This window comes from Taudactylus pleione, unplaced genomic scaffold, assembly GCF_031769625.1.
Source record: "Taudactylus pleione unplaced genomic scaffold, aTauple2 ptg000513l, whole genome shotgun sequence".
Lineage (NCBI taxonomy): Eukaryota > Metazoa > Chordata > Amphibia > Anura > Myobatrachidae > Taudactylus > Taudactylus pleione.
The window spans coordinates 5,927,365-5,947,430 of record NW_028284915.1 but is presented as its reverse complement, the minus strand read 5'-3'; the positions used below and the strand labels follow the sequence as shown (position 1 = coordinate 5,947,430).

The following is a 20,066-nucleotide window of genomic DNA, read 5'->3' as shown; positions in this document are numbered from 1 at the left end:
AGTTCACATGACGTGCACTTTGTGACATGCTGTGTTATCCTGCTGGAAGAAGCCATTAAAAGATTGGTAGACTGTGGCAATAAAGGTATCACATTGGCCAGCAAGTAGGCTCGGTCATTCCTACAGTTGGAATTAAGTGGCCTAATGTGCAACAAGAAAACATTCCCCACACTATTATACCACCAGTATGAACTGTTGACACATGACAGGTTGGATCCATATTTTTTATACCAAATTCTGACTACCATCTGTATGTTGCAGCAGAAATTGAGATTTGTCAGACAAGTCACTGTTTTAATTATCTTCAACTGTCCAATTTGGGTAGCCTGTGCCCACTGTAGCCTCAGATTCTTTAGCTGACAGGAGTGCAGCCTGGAGTGGTCTTCTGCTGCTGGAGACCATCCACTTCACCTTTCAGCTCACTATGGGGGAGATGTATTATCAGTGGATAAGCGACAAATGCGCTAGATCCAGCATAATTTAAACACTTCTATCGTTATCCAACATGTATTAAGACTGTTCTCGTAAAAGAAAATAATTTCTCTACGCAGCTCTTACTTAAAAAAAAAACCAAAAAACTCACTTGCGGATATTGTTTTTTTTGACACATCAGCAGGATTACTTGCTGGTATGTACACTGTCCAGAGGCGTCCGTCTGCGCATGAGATCTTGCAGGATTTGCGAGATCCCATGCATGCGCATTGGGGCCAGCCATAAGGCATGATGTAGCAATACATGGTGGAGTCATTGCTTCATCTCAATAAAAGGCAATACAGAAAGATAGCGACGATAATACATCTCTCCTCAAGTGTTCAGAGATGCTCTTCTGCATACAACTATTGTAATGAATGGTTCCTTGCCTTTTACTGCATATCCTCAGCAGTGAGTGAGTGAGTGTGTGTGTTGAGTATCTGCTTGTAAATGCAAATAACTTGTCTGCCACTCATTCGCCTCCCTATCGATCTAGCTCTGAGGATATTTTGTAAAACCCTTTTATATGTAAAAAGATTTTAATTTCCTCTCATGCATCTTGAAATGACCAGCTAAATAGCTGGAACCAAAAATAATGATGTATTGCTTGTTTATATATAAAAATAAGTTAATTTACTCACATTTACAAGAAGTTCCCCTTTGGTTTTCAAAGGCACAAAATTGTTTTCTGGTGGCTCCTCTTCATCTACTTGGAGAATTGAAATCAGGGAAGAGGAAGACGACGAGGTAGAGGATGACGAATCCGATTCAGTTTCACTATAAAACAAAAGCAGACAGTTACAAGTTTTACAATAATTTTGCACAAAAACAAGTGATTTGCACTTGCATTTAGTGTTTACCACTAACTGTATCAGCTAACAGTATCACAATCAGGTATGTTAAACTTGAACATCATCATATGCATTACCCCTGTTTATGCAACTTATTTTGCAGGGAGGAAGATGCATAAACATGGATTAATGAATGTGCTACAATTAAAGCTTATAACCACGTCTGGGCAAATTCCATAGCAATTTGCATAGTTGTATTAATGGCAACTTACGGACATACCAGGCGGCCCCCAAGAGCTGCTGTCAGTGTGAATGGATGCTGAGCGCATGCACCCAGCGGCATCCATTCACCGGCGGTACACTGTGACCCGAGGATGGGGACAGCACCCGCAGGCTGTTTCAGCGGGTGCCACGCTGGAAGACGGGGTGTTTTTTGCCCTTTAGCAATAGGGCAGGGTGTCGCGACCCGCTACCACAGCCTACTGGGAACGCTATTCTTATACAGCAGGCTTCAATATGTCATATGGTACAAGATGCCCGGCGAGACTGAGCCGCGTCGAGTGGTGTGGCGCAGCAACTCTAAATTTGAGTCTTATTCTTATCGGAGACGCAGAGAAACACCACTACCAAAGAAGAATGTAGATATTTTTGGCTCTTAGCATTAAATCTCTTTCTCAGAGTCCATCTGGGGGACACCTCATAACCATGGGGTGTAGGGAGGGTTGAGGAGCCAGCACTTACTATGTTAACTTTTTCTAGTTTATAAGCTTCTACCCTCCAATCCCTTCCTTAGTTTGAACTTAAAAATCCCCAAGGATAGGTTAAAGAAAAATAAAAGGACAGACTCGCATCCTGCTCATGTATACAACCAAATAAGGGAGAGTTAGTGTCCCCCCGATGGACTCGGAGATAAGATTATTGGTTTTCTCTCTATTGGAGTTTGTATATTCTCCCTGTGCTTGCGTGGGTTTCCTCCGGGTACTCCGGTTTCCTCCCACACTCCAAAAATATACTGGTAGGTTAATTGGCTCCTAACAAAATTACCCCTAGTGTGTATGTGTGTGTGCATGTGATAGGGAATATAGATTGTAAGCTCCACTGGGGCAGGGACTGATGTGAATGGCCAAATATTCTCTGTAAAAGCGCTGCGGAATATGTGTGCGCTATATAAATAACTGGTAATAAATAATAAATAAATCTGGGAGACACTTCTCGACCATGGGGATGTACAAAAGCTGCCTCTAGTGGAAGAGATGCTCAGCCTTGGCTGAACAAAATACGTTCAATCCAAAAGAAGCATCCCTGAAGTCATGTATGCTGTAAAATTTGGTAAATGTATGAACTGAGGTCAATGTAGTTGCTCTACATTTATTTAATTATTTATTACCAGTTATTTATATAGCGCACACATATTCCGCAGCACTTTACATAACTACATAACTGCGCTGTGGAAGCTCCATGCCGTGTCACCCACGAAGTCCCAACCGAGAGTGTTGAATGAGCAGAGAACCTAGCTGGAATAAATAGTTCATCTCCCTGATATGCCTGCTGAATTGTGGCCCTAAGCCACCTGGTTTTAGTCTGTTTGGACGCTGGCCAACCTCTTTTCTTAAGTGTCATTAAGGATAAGTAAACTTTGTTTACTTTATACTGGCTTTCCTTTCCAGATAAATTCTTAACACTCTTAAGGGGCCTATCCATTAGCAGATCTTTTCAAAAGATGAAAGACAAAAGACTTGTCTTTTGAAAATTCCTTGGGCTGTTGTGACATCTCTCATGTACATGACAGATTTTTTTCAAACGATGAACGATTTTGCATGACATCATTCTGGGAGTGGATTTTTTTTCTGTTTCTATTCATTTGCATTAAAAAACAAAAAAGTCGGTTGTTTACAGCGACAGATATTTCTAATATCTGTCAACGATAAACGAAAATTGACCAACATGTTGGAAAGACAAAAGACCAAATTTGTCCGCCTACGGGAGTGCGCATTTTGATCGTTCAGAGCCTAACCATTAGCGGATAAATTGAACGACTGAACGATAAATCGTTCAAATTTATCTGCTAATGGATAGGCCCCTTTACTACATCTAACAACCAAGACTGATTCAATGTTTCAATTTGATTTAGAAAAAAAAGTCTATACTACAATTTCTTGGTTAAGATGAAATGCAGATACCCCTTTAGATTGAAAAGGCTGTAGTGTAGATAACACTGCACTATCTTCATGAATCACCAGAGGTCTACAAGATAAAGCTCCTAATTCAGAAACTCTTCTAGCAGATGATATAGCTAAAACTTATTTTTAAAAAGTTACCCACTTCAAGTCCACCTCCTGAAGCACCAGATTTAGGTCCCAAGGCTCTATGGGATGCCTACATGGTTGGCTGGTTTAAATCACCTTAGATTAAACCAAATGTTTTTGTTTTGTTTTTAAACAAACCTTGTAATTATTCTGTGACTACAGGCATGGTGCAGTGACTTCTTAAAAAAAAAAAAAAAATTTATTATAAGGGTCCCCCTGGTATTATTCCACATTCTTGTTGCAAAGTGGTCTTCATTTGAGTGAGCTGAACCAATACAATAAATTCACAGACAGCAGAAAAATAGGCAGGGTGCACCAGATCAGGGAAGTGTCAAATCTGCCAAGCATCAGCACAAATTCCTCATCTAACAATCCGCTACTAACATTCGCAATCTTAAAGGGTAAACAACTTCAAAACATTAGAGGGAATGCACAGAGAAACACAGCATGGTTTAATCTCCTTCAAGCTTATTTCAATTCCAAACCTGTAGTAGTACAGAGAAGAGTGGAAGGAAAAAATAATGCATAATTTGGCTCTCTTTTGACAAGATAAATAATCCTAACTACTTTGAATTGTTAATGTTAGAAAGCATTAAAACATGGTTAATGAAGATTTCTGATACATAACAAAATTTCACAGTATTAATATAAGCAGGATTATTATTTTATTCATTTAAAACTTTAATGCAAAGAGAGTGGGGGTGTGGCTTAGCAGTCAGCAGAGGTGAACGCAGCTTCTGTAACCTCCCCAGGCTGACATTCATCTACACCACTACCTGGCACCTTATTGTGGGCTCTTGCGATTCCTTTAGGCGACTAGTCTTCTCATCATAACCCAGGACTTTACTGGAAACTGGTCTGCGGAGCCAGGGGCCACATCCGGTGGCTTTGCAGGTTGCAGCCAATTTAGGCCAAGGTCTAACGGCCCTTCTACTCTCCAGTCAGCGCCCGCCGGATGCCCTACTAATCCTCTGGATCACATTGGCTCAGTCTGAGAAGGGCGGCTCCTACTCCTGTCTCCGACGCACCCGTGAGTTCGCCTAGTTGGCATCCGGACAGCTTCCAGTTACTGCTGTCTTGTTTGGAGGGCCTCTTCCCCCTCCTCCTGGAGCAACCCCACCCTGGCTGTCCCCTGAACGCTGGGGCAGTAGACAGGTACGCACCCAGTGCCTTTAACAGTGCTTTGCTGGCCACTATTTTGAACGCCAAGCACCCACTTCTGCAACACCAGGCTGGTCTGTGGTGAGTCTCATTACCCTGCAGAGGGCTCTCCACCAGCTCCTAATAAAGCCTTACTGCCCCGCATTAGCTACGATTTCTCGCTTCTTTTGACTCTGCCTACCCACTAACTCCACTCAGAGTCACTCATTATTGGAGTGGGCAATATTTCACCCTCCCCATACGTCCTCCAAGATCCCTTGCCTTCTTCCTAATCCAGTGACTTGACAAAATGTCCTAGAGGGTAACTCCTGCTTCCCCTGGGTGTCCCTCCTTCTACTGTTATTTATAACCTGATCTACAGTGCATCCGGAAAGTATTCACAACACTTCACTTTTTCCACATTTTGTTATGTTACAGCCTTATTCCAAAATGGAATAAATTAATTTTTGTCCTCAAAATTCTACACACAATACCCCATAATGACAATGTGTAAAAGGATTTTTGCAAATTTTATATAAAAAAAAAAAGAAGTATTCACAACCTTTGCGCATGTTGATGCACCTTTGCAGCAATTACAGCCTGAAGCCTTTTTGAATATGATGCCACAAGCTTGGCACACATCTTTGGGCAGTTTTGCCTATTCCTCTTTGCAGCACCTCTCAAGCTCCATCAGGTTGGATGGGAAGCTTCGGTGCACAGCAATTTTCAGATCTCTCCAGAGATGTTCAATTATATTCAAGTCTGGGCTCTGGCTGGGCCACTTAAGGACATTCACAGAGTTGTCCTGAAGCCACTCCTTTGATATCTTGGCTGTATGCTTAGGGTCGTTGTCCTGCTGAAAGATGAACAGTCGCCCCAGTCTGAGGTCAAGAGCGTCTGGAGCAGGTTTTCATCCAGGATGTCTCTGTACATTGCTGCATTAATCTTTCCCTCTATCCTGACTAGTTTCCCAGTTCCTGCCGCTGAAAAACGTCCCCACAGCATGATGCTGCTGCCACCACCATGCTTCACTGTAGGGGGGGTATTGGCCTGGTGATGAGCGGAGCGTGGTTTGCCCCAAACATAACGCCTGGCATTCACGCCAAAGAGTTCAATCCTTGTCTCTCATGGTCTGAGTCCTTCAGGTGCATTTTGGCTAACTACAGGTGGGCTGCCATGTGCTTTTTACTAAAGGAGTGGCTTCCGTGTGGCCACTACCATACAGGCCTGATTGGTGGATTGCTGCAAAGATGGTTGCCCTGCTGGAAGATTCTCCTCTCGCCACAGAGGAATGCTGTAACTCTGACAGAGTGACCATCGGGTTCTTGGTCACCTCACTGATTAGGTCCCTTTTCCCCCAATCTCTCAGTTTAGACAGCTGGCCAACTCTAGGAAGAGTCCTGGTGGTTCCGAACTTCTTCCACTTACAGATGATGGAGGCCACTGTGCTCATTGGGACCTTCAAAGCAGCAGATATTTTTCTGCACCCTTCCCCAGATTTGTGCCTCGAGACAATCCTGTCTCGGAGGTCTACAGACAATTCCTTGGACTTCATGGTTGGTTTGTGCTCTGACATGCGCTGTCAAGTGTGGGACCTTGTATAGACAGGTGTATGCCTTTCAAAATCATGTCCAATTAACTGAATTTACCACAGCTGGACTCCAATTAAGCTGTAGGAACATCTCAAGGATGATCAGTGGAAACAGGATGCACCTGAGCTCAATTTTGAGCTTCATGACAAAGGCCGTGCATACTTATGTACATGTGATTTCTTAGTGGTCATTTTTTTTTAAATAAAATTAGCAAAAATCTCAAAACAACATTTTACACGTGGTCATTATGGGGTATTGCATGTAGAATTTTTAGGACAAAAATGAATTTATTCCATTTTGGAATAAGACTAACATAAAATGTGGAAAAAGTGAAGCGTTGTGAATACTTTCCGGATACACTGTATTTGTGCTGTCTGACCATATATAAGCTCACCTTATTTTACTTGAGAAATCGCCACTCCCATACGAGCTCCGTTCTCTCTGTTGGCTTTCATTGTGATCCCCTCCACATGCATGCGGCCACTGCCAAAACTCCTTAACAAGGAGGCGGCGATATCTCCCACTACTTTTTACTAGGTAGACTTGACGCCTCTGATAGAGGGCTACCCTCCCCCACCCTTTACCATTGATAAAGATGGCCCTCCATCCCCCGCCCCACCTACTATGGAGGACGCTTATAAAGCAGTTGCCTCCATTAAATCTGATATCTAGACTTTAGCCACAATAACCTCCAAGCTAGAGACCCACTAAGAAACTCTCTAGAAGGCTATTAACGACACTGGCAGAGACCTAGACCATATCATAACCAAGCTCTCAGACCTTGGCACCAAAAACGATGCCCTAGAAAGTAGAGAACGCAGAAACATCTGCATCCGTAAATTCCAGAATCCGTTACCCCAGAGGCCTTGGAACCCTACCCCCACAATCTGTTCCTTCCAGATCTTGGCTCACAGAAGCTCCAGCTGGAATGGGCACATAGCGCTCTTCGACCTAAACCTAGGAATAACGTGATGTGGTGAAGCGCTTTCTTAGCTTCAAGGATAAGGAACTCATCCTTGCCCCCACCCGGGGTAAGCCCTACATTTACTACACTGTCAAGCTACAGTTCTACAAAGATCTTACTCCCCTGACTATTGCCAGACCCTGGGAATTTTGAGACAACCCAGGACCTCTGTGAGAGGAATTTGTTATCGCTGGGGCTTCCCCTTCAAGTTAATCACTGAACTTAATGGTAAATCCGTATTGATCAGAGATCTCAGAGAAAGTAAGGACTTATGGTGCATACACACTTGGCAATTTTACTGAGAAAATGCACGATTACAACATCATAATCGTGCAATCGCTCAGTAATCTCACACTATAATGCGCGCACTATAATGTCGACAACGACCAGCGATGTGCGCTCCCGCTGGTCATTTCTGACATTACCTTGCAAATTCAGGCGATAGACAATCTGCCGATAACGACAGATTGGCCATGTACAAGAATGATGGAGTGTGCCTGCACTGAACGACTGGTCGTTCAGTGTAGGCACTACAGGAAATCAGGAACGAATGTATGATTACGATGTCGTAATCGTACTCTTTCCTAATCGCCCAGTGTGTATGCACCATTACTCATCTAGAAGAATTCGGTCCCTCTCCTGGAGAGGTCAGCTTGCCGTGAATGTGTGCCCCCTCTTATTATCGCCAAGGTTGTTTCCCCTCCATGGTTTTCTGCTTTACTTGCGTGTTGTGCCTTAGTTGTGGAGTTTAACTGTTAACCCACCCAGTGACATGTGTTTAATATTTTAGTTCAATAACGTGCTACTGGTTATATGTACAATTTTGCTCCTGAAAATGACCACCCACCTCTAAGTTGAAAACCTTATGATGTTCATATTTTCCTCTGCTCTAGGTTTTATGCTCATTTACCCATAGCATGGTTACTTCCCCACTATGTAAATGTTGTTGTTATTGAGGTGTATCGTATTACCATTTAGTGCGGATGCCGTGAGGGATCCCAGCTTGAGCTACCCTTTCACATAGTGTCTTCTCCCCAGAGCCATCCTCTTCATTTGTGGACTCCTACGCTGCTCGCACTGGGTCCCCCAATTTCCCCTTGAACTCTCCCCAGCAGCTCCCCGGCAGTCGTGGGCACGATTTGGTGTTAAAAACTGTCCAAGGTGACAAACGATCTATCGTGCCTCCTAACTATTCCAGTGCATCATGACTGAGATTGTCAGATCTGCCCTACAGCACAGCAGATCTGAAGATGCGGGGACACGCATCGTGAGTGGACACTCACGATTTGGGCATATTTTACATGATTTGTCGTCATGATGCATCGGAATAGGGAAAAACGTGTGAAACATCGCTAAGTGTGGAGGCACCTTTAGTTCAAGCATTTTCAGATTTTACTTGACTAATCAATATTTTATTGTGGGTTCCTATTTTTTTATTTTTTTTCTTAGTTAAGCTCTACCTCACTCCTACCCTTTTTCATTAGCCTTATGTATTTATCTTTGATCGCTTCCTATTGCTCCTCCATTCCTGATCCCTACCTCCCTTTTCCGCACCCCCTTGCTCCCCGCACCCATGGATGTACTTGCTCCCTTCTATACTTCATCATTCTCTTAAGAGTTTAGTTTAATCCACCCCTTGGTGTTGCTGTTAATTGCAATCCTTACCCTTTCACTTTGCTCTTTTTCCCCACAGTGATTTTGGCTGCTTAGCCTTTACCTTTTCGGGCCACTGAGCCCTACAATTTTGAGTGCACTTTTCCTCGTATTTCTGGACCCCTCTCCTTTCTTTTCTCTTCATAGTAGGGGTTCCCAGCACCATGTCCTTCCTTACATTCACCCCTTTTTCTGCTCTTTTTTACTTCGCCAACCCCCCCCCCCCCCCTTCAAAACTAAACTTTCTTCCCATATTTCCACTGTCTTTCCTTATGCCTCCTACTAGCGAGTCAGGGGAGCTTGTCCTTTTTTCTCTGCCGTCACTCCCCCCACTTTACAGAATGCCTTTCACCATTGCCTCTATGAATGTCAGGGGCCTTAATTTCCCCCCAAAACGGTCTCATTTATTTATTAAACTCCACAAATTGCAGGTGGACGTTGTACTGCTACAAAACTAAATTTTTGTGACCCTGCTCAACCCTTTTTTTCAGCACTCTCCACAACCGTCTCAAAGGCTCTCTTTTCCTTGGCAGGGTTTTTGACTGTTTTAAATCTGGCGTTGGATAAATCTGCCTCCCATGCCTACCCTGGGGTTTGCCCCAGAGGAATTGCCTCCCAGTTGATCCTTCACCAAACACACCACAGAAGCCAAACCTTTAGATACTTGGTTCTAAATCCTTCCTCAAGAGATGTTACCTTCTACTCTCCCCCTCGCCGTTCATCCTCCAGGATCAATCTTCTCTGTGGCTCCTCCGCCTAAAAGCACCAACAATTATTCCCAATACCTAGTCAGACCACTTTGTCACTTTTTTCCATCTCTTGGATACCCCGATTACTGGGCCTCCTTGGCGCCTTAATGAGACGCTCTTGAAAAATTCCTCAATTCAAATAGATCATCAAGGTCCTGAAGGACCATTTCTCTCAACTTTTCAGAGCTTGGTTGTTCTCCTAAAGTCGGGGAGCCCATAAATCTGTTCTCTGGGGTCATACTAATTATGCCTCTTAAAGAAACAGAGCAGAAAGAACTCACGTTCTCTCACGGAGCAGGTAAATCAGCTGGAATCTCTCCATAAACATACCCTCACTGATGCAATCTACAAACAACTGACCTCAGCAAAATCTGCCCTTAATGCACTTCTCTGAATTTAAAAAAAAAAAAAAAAAAAATCTTTCTAGCCCAACATTTCTACGAGAAAAGTAATAATGCAGATTTCCTTCTCGCCAACCATCTCAAAACTAGGACAGCCTGCTCAGCCATACCAGCACTTAAGAACTCTGCCGACTCCCTTCATTACAACTCCTCGGAACACCGGCCATCCTCTTAAATACCTGGCATAGCAGGGGCTGTGTGCGATCATGCAGAATGGGTCCTGCGCACGTGCAGATTCCCAGGAATCTGCGTTCAGCATTGCACATATGTGCAATACTGAATTAGCCACTTGGTTGGTAGCCTGGCACTCCCCATGAGGCACTAAGCAATGGGTCGACTTGGAAAGTGACATGGCTGGGGTGGCATCTATTTCCAATTTCCCCTGGCTCCTTCTTAAACATAGGCCTCTTTATGCCTTATAATTTCCTCCTACCCCTAAGTCTCTCTATTTGGGACGCGCTCGCCAAATACACCACCTTCACCTACCCAAAAACTCCCTTGTGGCACCACCACTCTCCCCCCCCCCCCTGGCTTCACTCTGGTCAGCTGCTGGATGTACCCGCATTCAACATGTCCTTGACAGATTTGCCGCACAAACTTTTGCAGATATCCATGAAAAAACTTCTTTACCACGTTCTTATTTCTTCCAATATCTCCAAATGCGTAATTTTGTTTGTTCTACCCTTCTCGCCCCTTACTCACCTCGTAACCCCACGGCAATGGAGTGCCTTTTTAACTTCCTTCCCACGGATTGAGGCTTAATCTCCCAGCTATACCATTGTATTTTAACTTGGATCACCCTACTCTGGACAATCATGACATTTCTTAGGAATCGGACCTGGGCACTTCCTTGGGGGAGGATAACAGAGCATTTTGATGTTTAGATAAATGCGTCTATTAGTGTTTCCACCAAGGAGAACTCTTGTAAGGTATATACTCGCCGGTATCTTGTTCTGGAATGCCTTCACCACATATATCTCAACACCTCTAACCTATGTTGGAGGTCAATGTGACCAAGTAGGATCTTGTTTCCATACATGGTTGACTTGCCAACATATTGCAACTTTTTGAAAGATGATGCAATCAATCAATCATAGCATCTGTTGCCTCCTTAAGCTCTCCTCTTATCCCGGCCTCATTACTTTTTTGTGCCCCAGTCAGTTACCTAAACACTGATCCTACATATATCCTGTGCAGCCAAGTACCAAATTGATCAGGTCTGGAAACAACCCTCCCGTCCACCAAGAGCTAAATCAACAGAATCTGGTTTGTAGCTAAAATGGAGTATAGAACGAGTTTCCAAAACAATTCAGTGGAAAAAGGACCACGCTGTTTGGTCTCCCTGATATTTGATGCATAATGCGACTCTCCCTGGCCTTGTTTAATTATATATCCTCTGTTTCCACTATTCTCACCATGCCTCCCTACTGCCAACCTTCCTCTCCCCCTGTCCCCTGACTCGCTACCTTCTCCTGGTTCCTACCCCTCTCCCTCTTCTACCGTTCTCCATCTTTACTCCAACCCCATCTAACCTCTCCCTCTTTTCACTAATCCCATATCATTCACCTCCACCACCGATTACTGAACATATGTACATAAGCTTTTCTATCTACAATATTTTAAGTATTAATAGTATTTCTTGTATCACTCAATTTTTACATCATGTATTTAGGGATCCTATCCCCCTTGCCCCAGCCTTTTTTTTCCTTTTTCCCTACTTGCCAGCACACCAGGCTCCCCCCCACTCCATCATTCCCTTATTAATTTACATGTTGAATATCTTGAACGCCTCTTGTTTATCATCCATATTTCTAATGTATGGAACATCCTTCTCTATATTGTCAGTAAAATTATACAATTCATAAATAAAAACAATGCAAAAAACCTGGTTTAAACCAAACAAAAACGTTGTAAACCAAAAAGTTTTAAAATATAAAATAAAATTTTGGTTTACAAGAAAAAAAAAAAAAAATTCCAACCATGGATGCCTATATGTTGTAAGTTGGCTGTATATGAAATACATCTTAAAATAAGGTTCTCACTCCTGGGGTCAGAGACAACTTTTTTTTTTTTTTTAAATAAATTGACAAAAGTAGATATTTGTACCTTAGGGGAACCTAAACGAAGACCCAACTCTAGGGAGCATATTCAATTGAGGGCGAGGTTTAGCGAGGTAAAAAACCTTGTGCGCCTTGACCCAATTTTAGATTACAGCTGGTATGCGTGCTCCCGATACCCGCAGTATCCAATTTTAAAAAAGTGATTGTGGAGTTTTCAGAGCTGAAAACCCAGCAGCACCTAATCAAAATAAAAACAGTTATACTCAACGGACTGGGGGTCTCCACTGCTCCCGGTGGCCTCCCCTTCATCTTGTCACTGGGGAGACTCTAGTACTGTTGGGAGATATAGTTCTCCCAGTGCTGGCTACAAGGATGAAAAGACCTACACAGAGGGGGAGCGGGCGGGAGATGGATGTCTCTCACACACACTCACTTCTGCAGTAGACCCGGCTCCAGACGCTGGAGGAAGAAGACACCACTTCGGAAGGTGAGTAATTAAGGACTAATTGAGCTAATTGGGAACTACCAATTGCTTAGTCATTAGGTGGGGTGTCACTGTGGTCCCAGGGCATTTCCCAACCATTATTCCTAAAAAGGGTTTTTTAGGAAAAATTGGTTGTGCTCTGAAGGTTCCCAAATAAAAACCTCCCGGGAAATCAAAAACTGAAAAACCCAGCACCTAATTGAATAGCAAAGATCCCGCACCTGCAGGAGTACCCCACAGGTTCGGGATTTTTGCTATTCTCGCACCTAACTGAATAAACCCCCCTCAGGCTTGTCTGAAGAAAAGGAACCCATAGCAAGTAATAAAAAAAAAATAATAAAAAAAAAAGGGATGGGGGAAGAAGCAGCTCTGTCTGTATTACACTATGCCAGAGATTCCCAAACACAGTCCTCAAAGAGCCCTGCATTTTAGCACCATGGCAACGGCAGCACGCACCCTTCACAGGTAATTCACTTGACCCCTAAAACTGAAAAGCCTCTTTAATTCTTGGCTTTGAGAGCCACATCCTCGCATTTAACCGATGAATGTACCGACAGACTATCAGCCCAAAACAACAAGTCCTTTCAAAGTGCAAGTCTAATCCCAGGATCCCACACCCATGCTTAGGACCTCTAAACCACCACACTCCCCTTGGCCAATCTGGTGCTACTAAGATTACTGGAATTTTTTACTTCCTGAGAACTCAAGGAAGAATGGGTGTCAGTGGAAAAATGTAACCTAAATGAAATCTCCAAGGGACAACAATAGAATCTATTAGAAAGGCTGATGGGTACCTAATTTAGCAAAAAAACTGCCAGGGAACCCATTGGATCCATCTTTTTCTGCCACCAGCACTTTACCAGACTTTTGGCTGCAGAGACCATTCCCTTGGAAGAATAGACTGGCGACTCAGAAAGTCCATCTTCTATTTCTCTATTCCTGGTATGAAGACTGCAGATATCGCCAGAAAATTAATCAGTTCCCATGATAGGTTCTGAAAAGATTCCCTCATCGCCATGGAACTTTTTGTCCCTCGCTGTTGAATTAGGTATGCTACTGCTGGATTCTTATAGGTTTTTCCTGAATAAGAGATTGTGCTTTGTTCAATGTGTTTGGAACTATTCTTCATTCCAAAACATTGATTGGATAAATGTTGTTTCCATTCTGGACCAGAGTCCCTCAAGATGCTGGTTCTGAATAACTGCTCCCTACCTGGATACTGGCATCTATCAGGGTTACTAACAAATCCTGGATGAGGAAACTCTTGCCTTTGTTCAAGTTTTCTGACCTGGTCCACCACCTGAGAGAGTCTTGTCTCTGGTGCAGAATTGTGCTGATAATCAATAATGGTACACAAACACCTTGTTAGAATGCTTAATGGAAACATCCTGGGATGCAGGCTTGCATACTGTACTGCTTCTAATAAGAACACCATATGAGCAACTTCATACAACTGATGGACTTCTGACCATCAAAAATTTCAGAACCAGAATTTGAATGCTCTGCTCTTTTCTATTCTATTGGCAAAGACACCCTGGTTAATTGTGTAGTTAGCATTCCCGCTAGGCTGTTCTTACCGTCCTGACAGATTTGAAAATTGGCAGAATGAACCCTGCCCTTTTGGTGGCGTCCCGCTAAAACATGCCCGGTGACGTCCTCATCCGTGGGCCACTGTATCCCATGTGTGGAAAAATAGCGGTGTAGCAATCACCACCGGTGAATAGATGTAGTGTGCATGCGCACGGCATCTATTCACAGATGGGAGAGCTTGGGGGCAGCCCGGCATGTCCGTAAGTGGCAAGCACCCCCTCAACCCCCAAAGACTTTTCCTCCTTTTTCAAACGCAAACTAGCGTGCCCTCTCTAAGGTCCGGCGCCAGACCTTAGAGAGGGCACTCTAGCATGAAGGCTAGCAGTGAAGACCAGGGCTAAAAACTTCATGTACTGCATGGTAAATCAACCTGGACTTATGCCAGTTGATAACCCAGAAATAGGACACTTAAGACTTCCACTGTCCTTAGCAGACCTATTTGAACAGCATTTTTTTAATCTGTTTTAAAAATGAGATTGTCTACATATGGAACAATCCTTATTCAAATAGATCCTAGAAGGCTTGACATGACTTTTGTGGAAATGAGAGCTGTGGCATAAGGAAGAGCCCTGAATTGGAAAGTTTTTTCCTCGGGTGTAAATCTTAAGACATGGTAGCCCTTCCCAAATGTGGAGGTAGGAATCTCTGAAGTCTATACATTCTAAAAAGCAGTTTACCTCCAGTTTTTTAATGTTCATCCTGAACTTGTCTACCTCACCTACAGCACCTGGAATTTACAGGTAGCCTCCCATCCAGGTACAAAACAGGTCCCAAAAGCATAGTTTCCTAAATCAAATGAGATTGGGCATGTTAAGTGAAGTATGGTTGTAGGTTGCAGACCTGTCTTTTTAATTTAAGATGGGTATGTGACTCCCATCTTGTTTATGGACTAAAATTCCCATGTCCAGAAGGGGATTAATTGATTGATCTAAGGCTCAACATACTGTCACTTTGTAACCTTGCTGAATAGCACCTTCTTGGAGGACTCAAAAGACAGAGCACGTAACCTCTTTCCGTTAAACCTGCTACCCATTTCTCTGAAGAGGACCTTTTACACTAGTTCCTGAATGACAGAAGATGGGCACCCGCCGCAGACTCCTCATGGTGCATGCCCTTCTCATCATGCCTACATACCCAGAAGCTTAAGGACTTCATGTTTCCCTGGCTTCTGCATGCTCGCCTTAGTTTATCTCCTCTAAGTGCAAAACACTCAGAACAAGGGTGACTGTCCCTTGACCTGAAATGAAGTAGATGACTGCCTCTGTCTAAAGTGTGGACTTTTACCTCACTTGATCTCTGAGATTCGCTTATCTAGTTCCGGGCCAAGCAAAATATTACCTTCAAAAAGGATAAGCCCTCCAAATATCTCTGTTTCGAATACCGCATTCAATGACTTTACCATAGAATGCCTGTTTCCACAACTGCTAGCCCATAAATTCTTTCATAACTAAAGCTATGGATGGAGCCAAAGACCAAGCAAGTTCTTCACCAAAGCCTGAGGGAACATCCACAACCAATTGCAGATCACGAGCTTCCTCACACCTGCGTATGGGAGCTGCATAAAACTCATAATCAGGCCACAAGTGTGAAGTTTGTACATTTTTCCTGTATCCTTGTGGGCTTACTCTGCTCCAGTTTCCTCCCAAAGCAAGGGAGGGAGTTTTGGAGAAGAAAATATTCTCTGAAATGCTGTATTAGGTGTTGGCACTATATAAAAGGATAATAGAACACTTGATGAAAATCATGTTTATAATACTTTCATCTTGATCTATTATTGAGCAGATACTACTCAAAGAAAAGCCATAGGCAATTTTCTCTAGGATTGAGACATTTACACAGGGGAGACTCTGAAAAACAGGATGAGCCTGTAATAAGCTACACACTTCCCAGGACTTACTGCAGAATGGAATTCATCAAGCAACACAAATATTTTGTATTTTATTGTAGGTCACCCAATTTCATGATCAAGCAAATGATCTATGTAAATCAACAATGCCAATAATAATTAGAATAAACACAAAGAAGATGTACTGAAATATGTTCTCCATTTTAAATATAGTTCTATTAGTTAGTAGTGCCCTAAACAATGACCAAGAGAATCTAAATAGAATAAGCGACGCAAAAGTAATTGCATTTTTTTGTCAAAGCAGTACTAATAATCACATGCAGGTTTGTGTTCATGTCGAAAAGTTTTTACAATATCCTTATCAGAGCATCAGGCTTACAAAGTAAATAGAGCATAACTGAAAGGCAAGCTACGCTCTCTGGTTAAAGGTTCATCCGAAAAGAAATTCCCTGAAGAGGCTTGACACTTAAAATGCAGTATACCATACAGGGTTCTACAGATTTAAATCTACTAGCACCTGCAAGCTTTTTTTTTTTTTTACACACACATTTAAATTTAATTATAAGCAAAAATAACATGTTTTTCCATGGACTTTTACAAGCAGGTGCTCAAAATGTGGGAGATACATCAAAAGTATTTTTAGGGATGGAGTGATATGCCATATTTTCGCAATTTTTTTCAACTAGGGCAGTGGTTTCCAAACTGTGTGCCGTGGCACCCTGGGGTGCCTCAGGACACTTGAAAGGGTGCCTCAGGTTGGTGGTCCAGCACCAAATCAAATTTTTTATGGTCAATGTAATGTAAATATGTGAATAAACAGAAGCGCAAACCTGTCCTCATCACATAACTGAACCTAAGGATGACAGGTAAGCACAATTTACTTCACTTTACTAAACTTTTCTGAATTTCTCAACAACAAAACTTTTGGCTTAGGAGTGCCGTGAAAACAATGCTGATACTCTAGGGCATGGGTTCCCAACCAAGGCCCTCAAGGCACACTAAAAGCTGGCCACACACTAGACCAACTTGCATCCAACTAGCCAACTAGTTGATTGGTTGGAATGAAAAACTGGTAATGGATGGGAGTAACAGATGATCAGCAATTTGCTCCTAAATGCCAGAAAAAAGATTAAAACGGTCATTCAGACAAGTTTTTAAAATGTTTGATATAAACAATTTGTTCAAACAGTAGTTTTGGTCCATTTTCCAGTGTTTGGGATCAAATTGTGATTGTCATTTGCTTTCATACCTTACCAGATTTTCATTCCAGCCAATCAACTAGTTGGCTGGTTGGACAGAATCTTTAGATGTGTGGCCAGCTCAACAGTCCAAGTTTTAAGGATAGCCACACTTAGGGCTCTATTTACTACAATCCGCATATTGAATGCGGATTGTAGTGCGATATTACCGAGTGAATTCGCATTGCGAATTCAGGCAATATCACAGGGATTTACTATAAATCCCTTGCAGGGACAGAGCTTGCGATAAAGCTCTGTCCCTGCGGATCCCATCCGCACTCTAGTCGCGGTATTTTCAGAAAAAATACCGCGACTAAGAGCCCGCGCATGCGCCGCCCCACCGTCGCTGCTGCCCCCCCACCGGCGCTAAGCCCTGCCCCCCGGCGCTAAGCCCCACCCCCCGCGATCGCGGACCCCCCTCCCCTTCCTCCCTTCATTACACTTACCTGCATCCTCCTGGCCTCCGGTGATCTTCTCTGGGCTTCCCGACCAGGTGATCTCCCATACTGCACTGGGGCCCGATCACCTGATGACCGGGCAGCAGTGCACTGTGGGAGACCAGCTGACCGGAGAGGAGCCATCACCGGAGGTCCGATCACCGGTCCCTGGAGTCAGGTAAGTAAAAAAAAAAAAAAAAAAAAAGTTTCATTTTTTTTTTCACAGCAATCAGCTTGCGGTCTATTTAGACCACATAGCTGATTACTGGTACCGGCTCCCGGCTCTGCTCTCCCCGTTAGAGCAGAGTGGGAGCCCGGTAACCGGGGGAGACCCTGGATAACGCCACCTCCAGGTGGCGTTATTATCACAGGGCTTCCCCCGGTATTTTTTTACAATTTATTTTTAGTAACTATGGTCGGATCACATTTCACATTACAATTATGGGAAATGCGATCTGCTTTACTAAAAATAAGTGATACTAGGGGTTGGAGTAGAATTTTACTAATTCTACTCCAATTGCCCTATAGTAACTACAGGTGAACCTAAAATAATGTGAAAAGGGTGTGAAAACACCCTTTTTCACTTTATTTTAGTAAAAATAATGTTAATAAATAGAGCTCTTAAGCACAGATGACTTAATTAGTACCTTAGTTATTTTGATTTAACGACCTGTGTTCAAGCATGGATATTACTAAAACCAGGACTGTAAAGCTGGCCACACATCTGAAGATTATCTGTCCAACCAGCCAACTAGTTGATTGGTTGGAATGAAAATCTGGTAAGGTATGAAAGCAAATGACAATCAGCAATTAAATCCCAAACGCTGGAAAATGTACAAAAACTGTTTGAACAAATTGTTTAGATCAAACATTTAACAAACTTGTCTGAACGACCATTTTCATCTGTTTTCTGGCATTTAGGAGCAAATTGCTGATCATGATTTACTCCCATATGTTACCAGATTTTCATTCCAACCAATCAACTAGTTTGCTGGTTGGATGTAAATTGGTCTAGTGTGTGGCCAGCTTTAGTGTGCCTTGAGGACAGAGGTTGGGAATCACTGCTCTAGGGTGCTGTGGTAAAAAAAAAAAAAGTTTGGGAACCACTGAACTAGGGCAATCCTTGTTCTTTCTAAATGAAAGTTTTAGATCGCAAGTAGTGTTCACTCTAGCTCCGGCAGCAGGCAGGGCGCCGGTGCTAGAGAGGGCACTTCCGTGCGCGCGCCTGAAAAGGGGGTGTGGCTATTGAAAAGGGGGAGTGTCTAAGATGCGTCCCCTTTTCGTCACTCTTGGGGGCGTGCCCGACACTTACGGACAGACCGGGTAGCCCCCAAGCGCTGCCGACAGGGAGAATAGATGCCGGGCGCGTCTATCCTCCGGCGGTGACCAGGTCACCGCACATTTCCCCACCCGCAGGACACTGCGACCCGCGGGTGGAGACTGCACCCGCAGGCTGTGAGGGCAGGGCGCTAAAACAGCCTAGCAGGAACGCTAGCAAGCAAACTTTTGCTGTGTATGCATTTTGGATTTACAGAGAAAGTGGAAAAACCATGAAAAAAGGTGATGAAACTAAAATACGTACATTTTCTATGCTTTTAGCAGAGTGTACTAAATGCCCTCCATGTGTCTACCTTTGTTTTAGATCTTGGTATAATCAAGTATTTTGCAGACATTAGTAACAGAGCTGCATCCCCAGATAACCATTTATGCATTATGGAAGAATTTAATTTTAATAATTCAGCTACAACTTTTGATAAAGCGCTTCTTAAGCTGGCCACACACTAGACCAACTTACATCCAACCAGCCAACTTGATTGGTTGGAATGAAAACCTGGTAACGTATGGGAATAAATGATGATCAGCAATTTTCTCCTAAATGCCAGAAAACAGATGAAAATGGTCGTTAGACAAGTTTGTTGTTTGAACAAATAGTTTAGATCAAACATTTAACAGTTTTGGTCCATTTTCCAGCGTTTGGGAGCAATTTGCTGATTGTATTCCTTACCAGATTTTCATTCCAACCAATCAACTAGTTGGCTGGTTGGACAGATAATCTTTAGATGTGTGGCCAGCTTTAGTCTTTACTAGAGAAATTGGTCAGTTGGATAATGGGGTTTGCAGATCTCTATCTGGGTTGGGGAAGATTTTAGTCAAGGCACTACTGAAATGAAGAAGGGAATCTTTGGAAAGGTCATTGTAAAAACAAGTTATTGGCTCAATTATTTGGAGTCTCATGTCGGATGATAGGGCGTATAACAATTTTCAAAACTTTGATCAATTGCAGAACCTCCTGAGATGATTAGTTGGCGTAGGGCATCAATTTGTAGTTGGGTGATATGAGGGA

General features: G+C 43.1%; 1 protein-coding gene across 1 annotated transcript in view; it reads right to left on the bottom strand.

The window, feature by feature from the left end:
• Nucleotides 1–388: 388 nt before the first annotated feature.
• Nucleotides 389–20,066, bottom strand: part of LOC148501593 (uncharacterized) — a 50,323-nt gene continuing 30,645 nt past the window's right edge. The window contains exons 3-4 of the mRNA XM_088450281.1: nucleotides 1,113–1,248; nucleotides 389–422 (exon numbers count right to left, since the gene is read on the bottom strand). Coding sequence (XP_088306407.1) covers nucleotides 420–422; nucleotides 1,113–1,248 — 139 coding nt within the window. The 3' untranslated portion in view covers nucleotides 389–419. The remainder of the gene's footprint in view (nucleotides 423–1,112; nucleotides 1,249–20,066) is intronic.